Consider the following 14,637-nt stretch of genomic DNA (forward strand, 5'->3'; position numbering starts at 1 on the left):
GTGGAGGAGATGAACCTGTGATGAGGCAAGGAGGAGAAGAGCAGGCTTTACAAAGGAGAAGAGTTCAGGTTCACCCACACTGATTTCTGAACTCTGAAGTGGCGATCGGGGCCGCATCAGCACCTTTCAAGTCTGAACTGGCCTTGTGCCTCCGGCCCCAGCCCCAGCCAGTCCATTCTGCTCACTGCAGCGGGATTGATCTGTCTGAAAGCATCTTTTTTTGCATCTGTTGCCTTCCCGGGCAGACATTTTCAATGCCTCTCTGTCTGAAGCGTGAGGATCCAAGCCCTCAGCCTCCAAGACCGGGCTCTCCCCGATCTGGTCCCTGCCTTCCTGCATCATGACCCCTTTGGCACCAAGTGACAGGAGTCCCACCCAGACGGGCTTGGGTCGGGAGGGGTTTTTCAGGCCGGGACTCAGAAGCGGGTCTGCCAGGGGATATTCATTCTAGTCCTCTGTTTCCTTTGCACGCTGATTTCATTCCCTCTTGCCGTGCTTGATCCACTGGCAGGATACATGGCGCTGAAGCAACGTCTACACTTCAAATCCTGCAACTTTTCCACCAGGATAAGATAGTGTCGTCTTCATTCAGTTTCCCTTAAAAATTCCAGAAAGAACTCCACTTGGTCCTGCTTGGGTTGGGGGCCTTTCCCTGGGCCAACTGGTGGTGGCCGGGAAGGTGGGGTGTGACCTTCATCTCCAGGGACTACGGTGCCTTCCTGGGAGGAGAGGCAGGGGCTGGGCATGTGTGTGTGCAGTAACCATCGACCGGTGTCCTCTGCACGCGCCAGCCCCTCTCCTCGCCAGCCAGAACTCCACACCAGTCAGGTCCATCTGCTCTTTGTCTCCTGTCTCTCAAAATGCCCGAAATACCCGTCCTGTTCCTTTCCTTCAGCTTTCTCGTCAAGGTCCAACTCTGCTTCCCCAGCCTGTCCTTCCTCTTCACCCCAGCAAGCTGTTCCCAGCACACTGCCGGGGCCACCATGGGTTTTCTCCCCTTGGAAGTCTTGTGATGCCCCTCTCTTTTTTGGTACATAACATACAATGTTAGAGCTGTTACACAACTCTAAAATAATAACAGCTTGTTTATGGCGCACTTCCTGTGTGTTGGGTACTGTGGATTCTGGTTTAATCCTCGTTTCAACATGGCAGGAAACTACGGGGTAGAGAGGTGGAATAACTGGAGGAAGGCTTAGAGTGGGAGGGGCAGAGCCCACCAGAGCCCAGGGATGCTTTAAACTGCCTCCTTGCGTGGGTCTTCCAAGGAGACCCTGCTCCCCTCCAGATAGGGGCAGGAAGCCCCCGTCCCACCTTGCAGCCCTCCATTTGGCGCTTGGTCAGTGATTGTTGATGGTCGTGAAATGGCCCCATGGCGCCTCGCAGTCTTCCCCTTTCCACCCTCCGTTGCTGGGGACAAGGTCCTTCCTGGTCTTTTGCACAATGTAAAATTCTATGGGAGCTGGGAAGATTTTCTTACAGGCAGAGGCAGAGTAAACTAAATATTAATTGTAATGCAGATGCCGTCTTTTTCCAATCCTCTGCACCGTCTTCAACATGCAAATGAGCACTTCCGCCTCTGAGCACACACCCCTGAGCACACCCCCGTGCATGTGTGTGTCGTCGTGTGTGTGTGTGTCTGTCTGTCCGTCGTTCCCCCCTCCCCCCCAACTACCGAAGAACGCAGATCTCCTGCGAGTCCAGGTCCCCATTGTTATCCTGCCTGATTTAAAATGCAGACTCTGTTGCTTACACAGGCCTCACAAGAGAAGACCCGGAGCGTCCTTCCTCCCGGGCGGAACGGCTCTTTCTTGCTGAGAGCTGTTGAAATGTGGGTTTCCGTGTTAATTGAGGTTCCCAGCACGTTGGCGGGGCTGGCTCTGCGCCTCCGGAATGTGTTTTCCAACCATCTCCTGGGCGCAGGCTATTCCTGCCCATCAAGATCAGGCTTGCCAGAGGTTGTGGGGCTGCAGAGATGTGCTTTCCAGATTGTGAGTGATACCAATGTTTTTTTGGAGCTGCCCTCAGCAAGCTGAGACCCGTCCTGGCCTCCTTAGGGAACCATAGGTGCTTGGGGCAAAAGGGGCAGGGTGGTTCCGGAGAGGATTGAGGAAACCTCTGCAAGGACCCAGCAGGCACTCAAGGTGCCCCCTAGGCTGCTGCACTTAACTACTTCCCTCCCAGACACTCAACCCTACGCCTCCTTAAACGTGAAGTGCCTTTCTTTTATTTATATAACCAGCTTAGCGGCATTATGGTGTAACTCTGTCGTACTTTTCACAGCACTGTGTGCCAGGGCAGGTCTAAGTGCTTTCTAGTTACTGATCCATTTCACCCTCACGTCTTACTATCCCATTTTACAGAGCAGGAGCTGAGGTGCTTTATAGAGAGGCAAAGTCACTTGCCCAAGTCCACACGGTTGGCGGGTGACAGAGCGGCCAGTGGACTGAGGTGGCCTGCCGCAGGCTCGTGGTCGTCAACACCATCTGCCACCTCTGCCACCATAAGGTCTATTTAAATGCTGGACTCAGAGTTCCATGAAAAAAAATACTTGTATTGAGTTACGAATTTTCTAACTCAACTTCAGTTTGGTTGGGCAAGTGCTGGCATCATCCATCCCCTGCACTTGCCCCCATTATCGATATACTTACATCAATTCTCAGGCCCCAGAGCTAATGGCTGGGACTAAGGCAAAATTTTAGAAGCAGAGACATGTGAGTGATAGAGTAATTACCAGCCCACCCTCCCTCCCTTCCTTTCCCACAGCTCAGGATACACTTATTACCGATGTCACGACCTGGCCCAACTTCTTACCCACCTCCCTAATTAGGTAGAACACATTCAGGCAGCTCTGGGGGAGAAGTTATAGGTCTGCTTGCATCTTTCTTTCCCGCTGGTGAGGGGAGGATTTGGACCCTGAGATGTGAAGTTAGCGAGACCCTTGGGCAGAAAGGTTCTTGGTCCAAGGCCGAGCAGTTTCCCTTCCTCCAGAGGTTGAGCCCACAGCCACTGTGTGTTGTGCGGCTCACGATGGCGGGGGCAACGAAAACCCCACCCCATCCACGGCCTGCCCTGCCTCTTGTGCTTATCCCCTTGTGGCCACCCATCCCTCAGACAAGATGCTTAGAATGCAAGGAATCGGACTTACCTTCTAGGAATGAAGTTCAAATTTAGGGTTCTTGAGGGAAACACAATCAACAAGAGGCATATATCTATGAGTGTGTGTGTGTATGTAAGTATTATGAGATTTCTCATAGGAATTGCCTCACATAGCTGCTCTCATTGCTGAAGGCATCTTCCTTAGTTGATTGTGGATGTCATCAACCATACATGCTATCAACTGGTATTTTGTGATTTAAACCCACAAATTATCCTCACAGTCACAAACAGGCCAGTGCTTGCTTCACCAAACAACTGAATGCCACAGACTAGCCACATAAACTTAACCTTCACAAGGGGCTAATGTTAGTTTGAGACATTGAGCTTCTTAGAGAAGAAATTGTATTATTATTACAGTGTGGTTGTTATTAAGACTTATTGCATTTGCATGAGAATTTGATGTTTCATGAGTTTTCAGGGTAAAATAAGTGAGTGGGGCTGACTCACTGGCTCTGGAGTGTCCGGTGCCTCCTGCCCCAGGCTGACACGACAGAGGTACTGCTGGAATTTTGGGATTGGGGGATTAAGGATAACTTTGGGGCAGCCAAACTTGGAGGTACTTTGAATTCAGGAGTTGCCAGCAGAGACAAATAAAAGGGTCAGAAACTCTGAGTTAGAAGAAAAGGCTGTAGGAACGGGACCTGCCTGGCTGCTGTGCCTGGGTCCTCTATTTTCCCAAGGTGGTACGCTGATTGGGTGCTGGACCCTGGCAGCCTACTCTGTTCCTTCTCATGCTTAATTCTGGGCTATGTGTATAATCACAGTGCATGGAAGTATGTGAGTAAAGACCTCTTTTTATTTTAGGTTTTTAAGATTTATTTATTACCCCTCCACTCCCTTCCTCCCCCTCCCTCCCCCTGTCTGCTCTCTCTGTCCATTCACTATGTGTTCTTCTGTGTCTGCTTGTCTTCTCTTTAGGTGGCACTAGGAACTGATCCTGGGACCTTCCGGAGTAGGAAAGAGGTGCTTAATCACTTGCACCACTTCAGCTCCCTGGTCTGCTGCATTTCTTGTCTCTCCTCTCTGTCTTTTTTTTTTTTGCATCATCTCGCTGTGCCAGCTCTCCACTCAGGCCAGCACTCCATGTGGACCAGCTCTCTGCTGGGGCCAGTTTGCCTTCACCAGGAGGCCCCGGGAATTGAGCCCTGGACCTCGTATATGGTAGACAGAAGCCCAATTTCTTGTGCCGCTTCAGCTTCCCAAGACCTGCTCTTTTTACCCTTCCCTCAGAAATGTTGTAATCTAAGGAAGGGCAGGAGGATCCACAGTGGAACTAACCAGAATTTCAGAGGACCCCAGTAACCACACAAATGTGAGGAAACCTTTGCTGAGGGCAGAGGTCTTTCGGGTGACATATTTGCCTAATTGTTGAGTCCTGGAAACTAGCCTAGGCCACAACTGTGAGATATTGCATTTCAGGAAAAATTCAAATTCCTCTCACATGGCAGCAGAGAAGCCGAAGTTCCACTATTACCAAAAGTTCGGGTGGTTTGGGAAAAGCCAACACAATTCTACAAATATGCAGGCAACTTGTGACCTGTCCCGGGAAGCAGGAATCTCATATCTAGTCTCCAAGGAGCACAGCCATCAGTCACAGAGCTCTCAAAGATACAAATGGTGGATATGTTTTGCCAAAATTTCTTATGGTCACCCCTCACGAACCGTGGGGTTTATAGCCGTTAAAGTACTTATCTGTAGTGGCAGAATCGTAATTGGCAAGATCAAGGTCTCATAAAATATAGGCAATTGGGAAAAATAATAAAAGCTGTATTAATGTATATGATAAAAACAGTAGGTGAAAGTTCTAGAAGGAATCCACCCCTAAAATAGCCACTAATTAATCATGAGAGTGCCCTGATGTGGGTGACCCTTCAGATGTGCTTTATCAGTTGTCTGGGAAACATTGCCCATGTAGTCTGCCTCAGGAGAGCCCCCCTCCCCAGCAGCAGACCTGGCTTTAAAAAAATTTATTAGAGCCAGCTCTCTGTGGCTTGCTTGCTCTTGATTGCTCTGTTCCACCCTCCCCCTTTAAATACATATCTAGGCAGTTGTGTAACCCCTGACCTTTCACAAATTATACTAGATGTTTTCATTTCCTAGGCTGCTTGAAGCAAGTACCATGACATGGGTTAGGTTTAAACAGTGGGAGTTTATTCACTTACAGTTTTAAGGCTGAGAAAAATGTCCAAATCACAGCATCATCAAGGTGTGCTTTCTTCCTGAAGACTGGCTGCTGGTGATCCTGGACACCAAGGCACGTGGCGGCGTCTGCCAGTCTCTCCCTTCTCTTCGGGGTTTCCTTGTTTTCAGCTTCTTGCTTTCGTGGCACTTGTGTACTCGCTCGCTCACTCTCTCTCTGTCTCTTTCTCTTTCTCTTCATCCCATTTATAAAGGACTCCAGTAAGAGGATTAAGATCCTCCCTGGGCCATGCCTTAACTGAAGTAACCTCATCAAACTAGCCTACTTACAATGGGTCTACACCTGCAGGAACTTTAAGAACATGCTTTTCTGGGGGTACATAGAGTTTCAAATTACCACACCAGAGTTTAAGGGTATGTTTATTGAAGTCTGGTCTTCCATCCCGATTATGTGGGGGAGTTGATCTTAATAATCTCCTTTTCTCTCCTCTTTACTAGGGAATACCCTATAGACCTCTAGGATGTACAGGGGGAAAGAGCAATAATAATTTGCTATAGGGAATTAGGACAGAAGCCCAGATAAGTACCAAGACAGGCGATTTTGTATTTTCAATAACAAGGGTAAAACAACTTTATCTCAAACCCTGGAGTGAAAGACAGTTGTACATACAATGTGAAAAACCTTGCTGTTTATGAGAGATGCTGAGAGAGAGCAATCCAGAGTGTGTGTGTGTGTGTGTGTGTGTGTGTGTGTGTGTGTGTGTTGTTGGGGGAGATGGCCTGAGTGTTGGGAATCCTAAATTATCTCAGGGAGGAAGGAGAATGCAAAGATAAATATGAGAATAGCTTTCTGGATATGAGTGAGTAAAATTTCATCAAAGGATTTTACAGTGGATAGGACCTGCTGATCGCTACATTTTTCAGAGCTCAGACAAGACGTGGGCCGGGCTGCAGTACTAGGGGTTGGACTCAGCACCCCAAATAAACCTTCAGGGTGGCTAAACGAGGAAGGGTCTCAAGACCAGTGATGGGAGCCACAAAATAACAGGCTTTTAAACAAGCAGATCACAAAGAAGAGTCACCATGTGACCACATCTCCCTGTAAGGCTGACGGTTGTAGTCCTTTAGCTGTATGGCAACAGGCCAACTAATAATAGGAGTTCTGTTAATTTGAGAGCAAAGGGGGTGACTCTTCATAACAAAGAAAAGTCATAAATGCTCTCCATCTTAGGGTATTTTTTCATTCTGTAAACAGAGTGCCTAATATGTGTAGGCATTGCTCGAGGCAGTCAGGGAAGAAGGCAGCTGGGTTTCTGCTCTCATGGAATTTATCATCTAGCAGGAGGCAAGACAGACAGTAAACCAGCAAAAAATGTGCCTGGGTTGGCAATCAACAGCCTATGCTCCAGTCATTCCAAAGAGCTCTCTTCAGTTGTACCTGTACATAATTCATGACCAGAGCAGACCGAGTCAAACATCGCTGTCAAAAGCCTGCCAACATCATGGGCAGCCACAAGCAGCATCTCTTTGATAGGAATTCAGCTCAGCAAGCACTCCTGGAGTGCGTGGTGCACGGGGGTGCTGAGAGGAAGAGGGGGAGGAGAAGTAAGCAATTAGGAGCCAGAGTCCTCTCTCGCAAGGGGTCCCTGAGGCATTCTGTAGCTGCTGCCCCTGTGCAGTAACACATTATCGGCCTTGGTGGAGGATTTGGATGCAGAGCAGTGCACCAAGGATTGATCTCGTTATGGAGGGCATGCAGTGGACCCTGGAAATCATAGGGACGCAGCTTCTTCCTGCTAACGTGACTTTCAGCGAGTTATTCCTGAGCAAGGTTTTGCGGGGTCCGGGCCTGGTGGTGGAGTTCAGGTCACATGTTGTATGTGGGCTTGGATTCTAAGTTAAGCCTGGGGACAGCGTGCCCCACTCAGAGCTCCCCGCCCTGGCCACCTGGACCAGGGATTCTCAAACCATCTGGGGTGTAGGGCCAGTTTTTGTTTTTGCTTTTTTTTCAAACAAATCAATTTCATTGATACATACTAATAAAGTATAAATCCATCCAACGTGTACCGTTATTGGTATTTGGTATAATCACATAGTTGTACATTCATCACTTCAATCATTTTTAGAGCGTTTTCATTATCCCAATAATAATAAATTCATCACCTCTCAATCTCTCTATACTTTTCCTTGCTATTCACAGCTGCTATTGTCTTTCCTTTTTTCTAGTATATTTGTATTTATATTATATATGCAATATCACCCGTATTTGTTTTACATGAGGTTTCACTGTTACACAGTCCCATGTTACATCTTTTCAGCTTTCCTTCTAGTAATATACATGACCTTAGACTTTCCCTTTCAACCACTGTCACACCGATATAATAGCTCTGCTAGTTACAAACACTATGATGTACTTTCACCATTTCCATTCATTTCCAAAGATTAACAACCATTTTTACCAATTCTGCACAGATTAACCCTCAGCTTTCTATTCTCTAACCTCATTCTATTTTCTAGTGCCCTATATTCTAATTAATTCCATGAGTTTAAATAATATATTCAGTTCATAATAGTGCATTCATACAGTATTTGTCCTTTTGTGTCTGGCTTGCTTCACTCAAGATAATGTTCTCCAGTTCATCATGTTGTCATGTGCTTCACAACTTCATTTCTTCCTACAGCTGCATAGTATTCCACCCTGTGTAAATACCACAATTTGTGTATCCATTCATTGGTTGATGGACAGGGCCAGTTTCTTTGTTTTAAGTTTCAATTGAAATACTAGAAGAATGAGGTAAAAAAAAGACATACAAAGCACACACCTAGATTTCTATTATTAGGTTCAAGAGACATAAAGTTCCTAAAGGCTAACCCAGTCCTTCTACTTGACTGCCAGCTGCAAAGAACCCAGGGCCTGCGCTACCAGCCCTGGGTGTGCGCTTGGGGCAGCTTTGCCCCAGAGGCCAGGGGCCTAAGGCCAGTTGGGGAGCTGTCCTTCCCAGCCACAGGTCTGACCAAGAATGAGGAAGCATCCCCCAGGCAGAGAGCAGCTTGGCCCAGGAGATGTGCCTCACTGCCCACACGCCCTGGCCCCCCTGCCCTGTTCCTGTGTTTTTAATTGCGACCTGGATAAACTGATAAAAGGAACTGCTTGGCAAGTGTGCGTATCGTAGTCCCCACGTTATTACACTCTTGCCGCTGGAGAAATGAAAGGTCACAGGTAAGTGTAATCATTATCCAGGCTTCAGCATATACTGGTTTGATCAGCAGGTGGCAAGGTGACCGTCATCTCCACTGGCTGGCATGGCCCGGCCCGGCGTGAGCAGGGCGCGTCACTGCTGACTTTCCCTTATAGTTCTCCAAGGAGAGGCACGTCATGGACAGGACCCCCGAGAGGCTGAAGAAAGAGCTGGAGGAGGAGCTGCTGCTGAGCAGTGAGGACCTGCGCAGCCACGCCTGGTACCACGGCCGCATCCCCCGACAGGTACCTGCCCCCCCTCCACTCAGTCCTTCTCAGACTACACGCCGGGGTCACATTGCAAGGCCACATGGGAGCCAGCCCCCTGTTTAGCCCAAAACGCTTCGGGCAAGTGGCCTGCAGCCCCTTGACGTAGGCCCCGTGTCGGAGGAGACCACAGGAAGAGCTAAGGTCGGGGATCCAAAGTCCATTTCAAGGTCCTGAGTCCCGGTGCTGCATTGAGGAAAAGCCTGCAGGTGGCGCCCCCCCCCCCCCCCCCCCCCCCCCCCGCAAGCCCGTGACTAAGCCCCAGGCCAGGCAGGCCACGGGCAGACCCCTGGGCTCTGGCTGGCTGCCTGCAGCCTCGTGCTTCCTTTAAAGACAGTCTTGATTTCAGGTGCAGAGGGAACCGAGGGGCGGGCCCAGCATAACAAGTGTCTCCGCCCCGTGCAGTGTGGCCCAGGGACTCCTCTCACCCGAGCTGGGCGCCCAGGCCCCTGCCTGCGGGGGAAGGAGGAGGGAGCCGGCCCTGCGCCTCACGGCCCAGGCATCTCAAGGCCCAGGCACTGGCTGCGACTGTCGCCTGGGGGATTGCTCTGAAGAACGTGTGGGGTTTTTTATTTTTTAACTTTTTTTTCTTTTTCGCTAATTTCAAACTTCCAGGAAAGTTACAAAATAATACAGAAACAGTACATAGAACTCCAATATCCCCTCCACCCAGAGACGCAGATTGACCAACTATTACTATTTTACCAAATAATGCATTAAAAAAATAGTATGCAAATTGAAAATAGAATAAGCTGGTGGAATTGAGATGGAGGATTTACCTTGGGTTTTTATGGTAACCCTCATCTGGCCGGTCAGTCACCAAGGACGATGTGACAGTAAAGGGGAGGGCGGGCAACCGGAGGGAAGGGCGTTGTCATATGATTTTTTTTTTAATGTGACAGATTTATCAGGACTACCAAGTAACTAATTTTTTTACCTTTTTGTATTTTAAAACTTATTGTAGAAAATAGAGAACAAAAAGAAGAAAATGAAATGCTCACAGTTAACTATTCTCCCTGCTGCAGAAACCATTATGAACGTTTTGATATAGATCCTCCCAGACCTTTCTAAATCAAGCGTGTGAGCTCCTACTGCATATTCTTTTATATATACACGCATGCTTAAATTTCCCCTTTTAACCTCGCTTTCTTCACTTGATGGTCTATTCTGGGAAGTTTCTCCTCTTGTAAAATGTTGCTTTTTACCCCATTCTACACCGCATGCCATGTCCACTGTATACATGCACCACAATTTATTGGACATTTGAGTGTTTCTGATGCTGTGGCCAACATCCTCTTAGATAATTACTGTGTTTACACCTATAATTATTCCCTCAGGCTAAAACCCAAGCAATGGAACTTCTGAGTGCAAACATATTTTTAAGGCAAAGATGCAATTTTAAAGTAACCATGGTGGCATATTATTCTAAGCTAAAAGAGCTACACGATTGATCGAATGTTGGAATGCCGTGGAAAAATTGTCAAAGCTTATAAAACCGATTGCTGTCACCACCATCCTTCTCCTTATTGTCATAAAATTTACCACCTGCCATTAGAGTGATTTTCAATTACATGGCATTCTAGACTGTATAAAGGAACACTGTAACAATAACAATAGTTACAGCTAACACTTCCTTAAATCTTATACTCACTCCATAGGGGATATTATTATCCCCATTTTACAGATGAATCACTGAGCCACGAAGACTTGTCAAAAGTCACGCAATGCAGCCAGAATCCAAACCCAAGTCGTCTGGCTACAGAACAACCACAGTATAAATTCCCCTTTTGCTGTTAGTAACATCACTGTCAGCAGAGTCAAATATTTTTTGAGCACCTACTACGTGCCCGGCCCTGTCCTAATGCTTTGCATGTATATGTGGCTACATGATCCTTCTAATCACTTTGTGCAGTGAGGGAACCGGTACTGGCTCTGTTCCAGGCCCTCCAGCAAGGCAGCGACGTGGCCAGAATCCCCTGGGGTTCCACCATGCCTGGCCTCTCTGTCCTGCCCATCGTCCAGGCTGGAGAAGGGGAATTCTTAGGAGAGGGCCTCGTAGAAACCAGCCGGCGGCCCCTTCCCCGCTCGCCTCTTGCTAGAGAAGACCAGGCCCGCCGCGATTTCCCCGCCAACGCCGTGCTCCCGGTCAGGTCTTTGAGTAAACATCATCTCTTGAGCCCCTGCTGACCAGCCCATTTAAAAGGAGCCCCTCCCAAGCATTCCCTGTCCTTCCCTGAGTTAGTTTTTCCTTCACCGTCCATCTGGCGAGCCATATGTCTTGCTTATTTACTCTCACTGAAATAGAAGCCCTGCGATGAAAACAGAGGCTCCGTGAGAGCGCGAATTCTTGTCTGCCTCGTTCACCGCTGTATCCCCAGTGCCTCGATTGCGCTTTCGGGAACTAGTTGTTGAATGGATGACGGGATCGTCTAAGCATGTGACATTTCCAGAAGACAAAGAGTTCATCGAGGAAGAGAAGGCACCCCAGCACTGCCTCTGTTGGTCTAGCGGAGTGGGCTGCAACACCGCTCTGAAAGCAGTGCCGGCTCGCCTTTCTCTAACGTGCCGTTTTGTCCCAAAGGTGTCGGAGAGCCTGGTGCAGCGCGACGGGGACTTCCTGGTGCGCGACTCTCTCTCCAGCCCCGGAAACTTTGTCCTGACCTGTCAGTGGAAGAACCTGGCCCAGCACTTCAAGATCCTCCGGACGGTGCTGCGGCTCAGCGAGGCCTACAGCCGCGTGCAGTACCAGTTTGAGATGGAGAGCTTCGACTCCATCCCCGGCCTGGTGCGCTGCTACGTGGGCAACCGCCGGCCCATCTCCCGGCAGAGCGGCGCCATCATCTTCCAGCCCGTCAACAGGACGGTGCCGCTGCGGTGCCTGGAGGAGCGCTACGGCACGGTCCCGGGCCCAGCCCGCGAGCGCAGCCTCCGCGAGCGGAGGCCGGAGGCCGCCAAGAGGCTGAGCCTCACCTTGGGCGGCGTGCAGGCCCGGGAGCAGGGCGCACCCAGGGGGAGCCTGCTCAGGTGGGTGGGCCCAGGGGGAGCCTGCTCAGGTGGGTGGGCCTCGGGGGAGCCTGCTCAGGTGGGTGGGCCCAGGGAGAGCCTGCTCAGGTGGGTGGGCCTCAGGGTCGGGCGGTCCCAGGCAGAGTCAGAGCTCCCCCAGGAACAGCAGAACAATAAGGGCTGTAAAAGGAACAGCTGTCCCGGGGCAGCAGGCGGATAGCCCCAGCCGAGTTGTGCCAAAAACCAGTGGAGCAGGAGCTGAGGACAGGGAGATGCTGGGCTGACCAGGAGAGGCTTTGCAAAGAAGGTGGGATTTGAGTCCGCCTGAAGGCCAGGGAGTGTTTGGATAGAAGAGCGGAAGGAGGGCGTTCCAGGGAGGGCCCCAGCGCCAGCGTAAGGGTGAAGTGGAGGAGGGCAAGAGGGGTTCCGAGGGAGCAGGCGGGTGGGGGGCTGGGGCTGGGGTCCACGACAGGGACCAGCAGGGGATGGGGCCCGGCCGGTTCCAGGGGCCTCGGTGCCAGGTTGATGGATGTGTGGGAGCTGCAAAGACCAGTGGCGTGCAGGAGGGGGCAGGAGAGGAGAGGGGGCAGGGAAGCTGGTCAGGGAGCCGCGCGGAGGGTCCCGGCCGTGAGAGCGGGCGGGGGGAGCCACGCGGTGCTGGGGGAGGCACTCCTCAGGCTCTCGGGCTGACGGGGCAGGGCGAGTCCGAGGCCACAGGAGCGCTCGGGGGTGCAGAGCTTTGGAGGTCCAAGTTGTCGCTTCTGAGCCACGACAGAGGGCTTGCTGCGTACCAGTCAGCGAGCATTTCGGAGGGGCAGGGGAGGGTGGTGAGGGCTAAGATTTTGACTGGGGCTTGGTCCACGTGGAAGGGGTGGCTGATGCCCTTATCCTGGGCATGGTCGAAGAAGGGGGCTGTGGTGGAGCTTGGGGAATGCGGGAGGGAAGACTTCAGAGAACTAGCTGGGAAGTCAGGGCGTCCTAACAACACGGGGCCATGCACCCATCCCAGGCGCCCCTGATGAGTGACGGGGCCCTGTCTGAGAGTAGTGTCCACTGCCGGGAAGGTAGACAGGGAAGGGGCAGCCGTGGGGTGGAGACAGGCCGGGCCGCCCACGCACGCCCCCGCCACCCCTGCCGCCGGCCTCCGGGCGCGGCTCGTGAACCAGCGAGCTCTCTTGCACTCCTGGTTTTCTTCCTGGATGCCGAGGAGACATCCTGAGCTATAATATCTAGACCGCAGAAACCTAGAAGCAGAGCACCGGACTCTGAGTAAATGGTGGCTCAGGGTGCCCCGGGGAGGCCTCTGCCGGGCTCAGATCCGGCCTCCAGCGCCGGCGAGTTCCTTAACTTCCCTGAGCTTGGACTTCGTCAAGGTGGGCCTGCGAGGACTACGTGACTGGAGAAGTGCAGGGTGCCTAGAAGAGTGCGGGCACATAGTAGGTGCTAGGGAAGTGCCAGTGGTCATGGTAACTAGCACCTGGGGGGCACAGAACGCACAGCTCGGGGCGGCGGCAGGAGGGCTCCAACTCCAGGGCGAGGCGGCGGCGGGACCACGGCCCCTGCGGCTGGGGGCTGCGGCCGGGGCGTGCCTGCCAGCTGTGGCATAACGCGGCCTTCGCCTCCGTCCCGGGGCCTTCTCTCTGTCCAGACGTCCCCTCCTTCGAAGGACACCAGTCCCACAGCCCACGCCCATCGGTTTGCCCTCACCTTAACTAACAACATCTTCAATGATCCTGTCTCCGCAGAGGCTCACCCTCCCGGGACTGGGGCTTAGGGCTCGAACGTGTCTTTTTGGGGGACACAATTCCACCCGGAGGAGGGGCTGTGGAGAAAAGCCCCGTCCTCTGCCCTCAGTGTCCCTGCTTATTATAAGGGTTTTTTAAAAAAGATAAAGACAGAGAAAGCCCCTAGTCAACAAGACAAGCCTAACAGAGCCGCCCTTTGGCAAGCAGAGCCTCAGCCCTGTCACCACTTGGCACAGGGCAACCGGCCCAGAAATGTCTTGGGGTGGGGTGGGGTGGGGTGGGCCAAACACGGGAGATGGCCCTGGTGGCCCATCACCCCACCGCCCCTCGCCCCTCTCCTGCGTCAGCTCTCGCCTCTGGCGCTGGGCCGCCACCCTCCCTGACTTTGGGCCCGCTGGTTGGCTGGCAGAGCCGGCCACCTGGCGAAGGTGTGGTCTCCGTCAGGTTGCAGTTTGTTCTGGGCCGGTGGAGTCTGACCGCTGGCGGGGATCGCTGCTCAAATATCACTCCACAGAAGCCATTTCCTTTTGGAATTTGCCCTCTGTTCTGCCTTATCACTGACGGGTTGCTGACATTTCTGTTGGGTTTTTTTTTTTTCCCTCCCTTTGATGCTTGCAAAGGCAGGAAAGAACTTCCCAATTTCTGTAACATAAGAGTGTTTTAAGCTTGTGGAAGGGCCAGTTAAAGTTCTTTACAACTTGGCTGGTGCAGTGCTTTCTCCTCTAGCGGGAGAGAGATTGTGTTGCTTGGGGCTAGTTAGAGAAATTCCCAATCTGTACTGGAAAGGGACAGAAGGAATAAAAGCTAATGTGCCACAAGTTCCACGGTCCACCCTTTGCCTGCATGATCGTGCCCTTTGCCACCTGGTGGTGGCTTTCCCACCTCAGCAGGAGGAGGCCGTCTGTGGGGACCCCCGCCGCGAGTGCGGGTGTGGCAGCCTCCCCGGGTGATCCTGTAGGTTATTAGGGAGATGCTGGGCCTTGCACTGAGGTGGAAATTGCCCCACAGCTTCCTGACCGAGGCCACTGTGGAAAATGCGTGCTAGTTAAACAAGCCTCCGGGGCCTGTCGGTAATTTTAGGCTCTGTTA

General features: G+C 51.6%; 1 protein-coding gene across 2 annotated transcripts in view; it reads left to right on the forward strand.

Annotated features, from left to right (window-relative positions):
• The window catches only part of BCAR3 (BCAR3 adaptor protein, NSP family member), a 122,377-nt gene that overhangs the window by 84,455 nt on the left and 23,285 nt on the right, over window positions 1-14,637 (forward strand). For both annotated transcript variants that reach the window (XM_058303159.2, XM_004451012.5), the window contains 2 exons: window positions 8,651-8,779; window positions 11,382-11,824. In XM_058303159.2, coding sequence (XP_058159142.1) covers window positions 8,651-8,779; window positions 11,382-11,824 — 572 coding nt within the window. The remainder of the gene's footprint in view (window positions 1-8,650; window positions 8,780-11,381; window positions 11,825-14,637) is intronic.

Source organism: Dasypus novemcinctus, chromosome 9 (assembly GCF_030445035.2).
Source record: "Dasypus novemcinctus isolate mDasNov1 chromosome 9, mDasNov1.1.hap2, whole genome shotgun sequence".
In the NCBI taxonomy this organism is placed as follows: domain Eukaryota; kingdom Metazoa; phylum Chordata; class Mammalia; order Cingulata; family Dasypodidae; genus Dasypus; species Dasypus novemcinctus.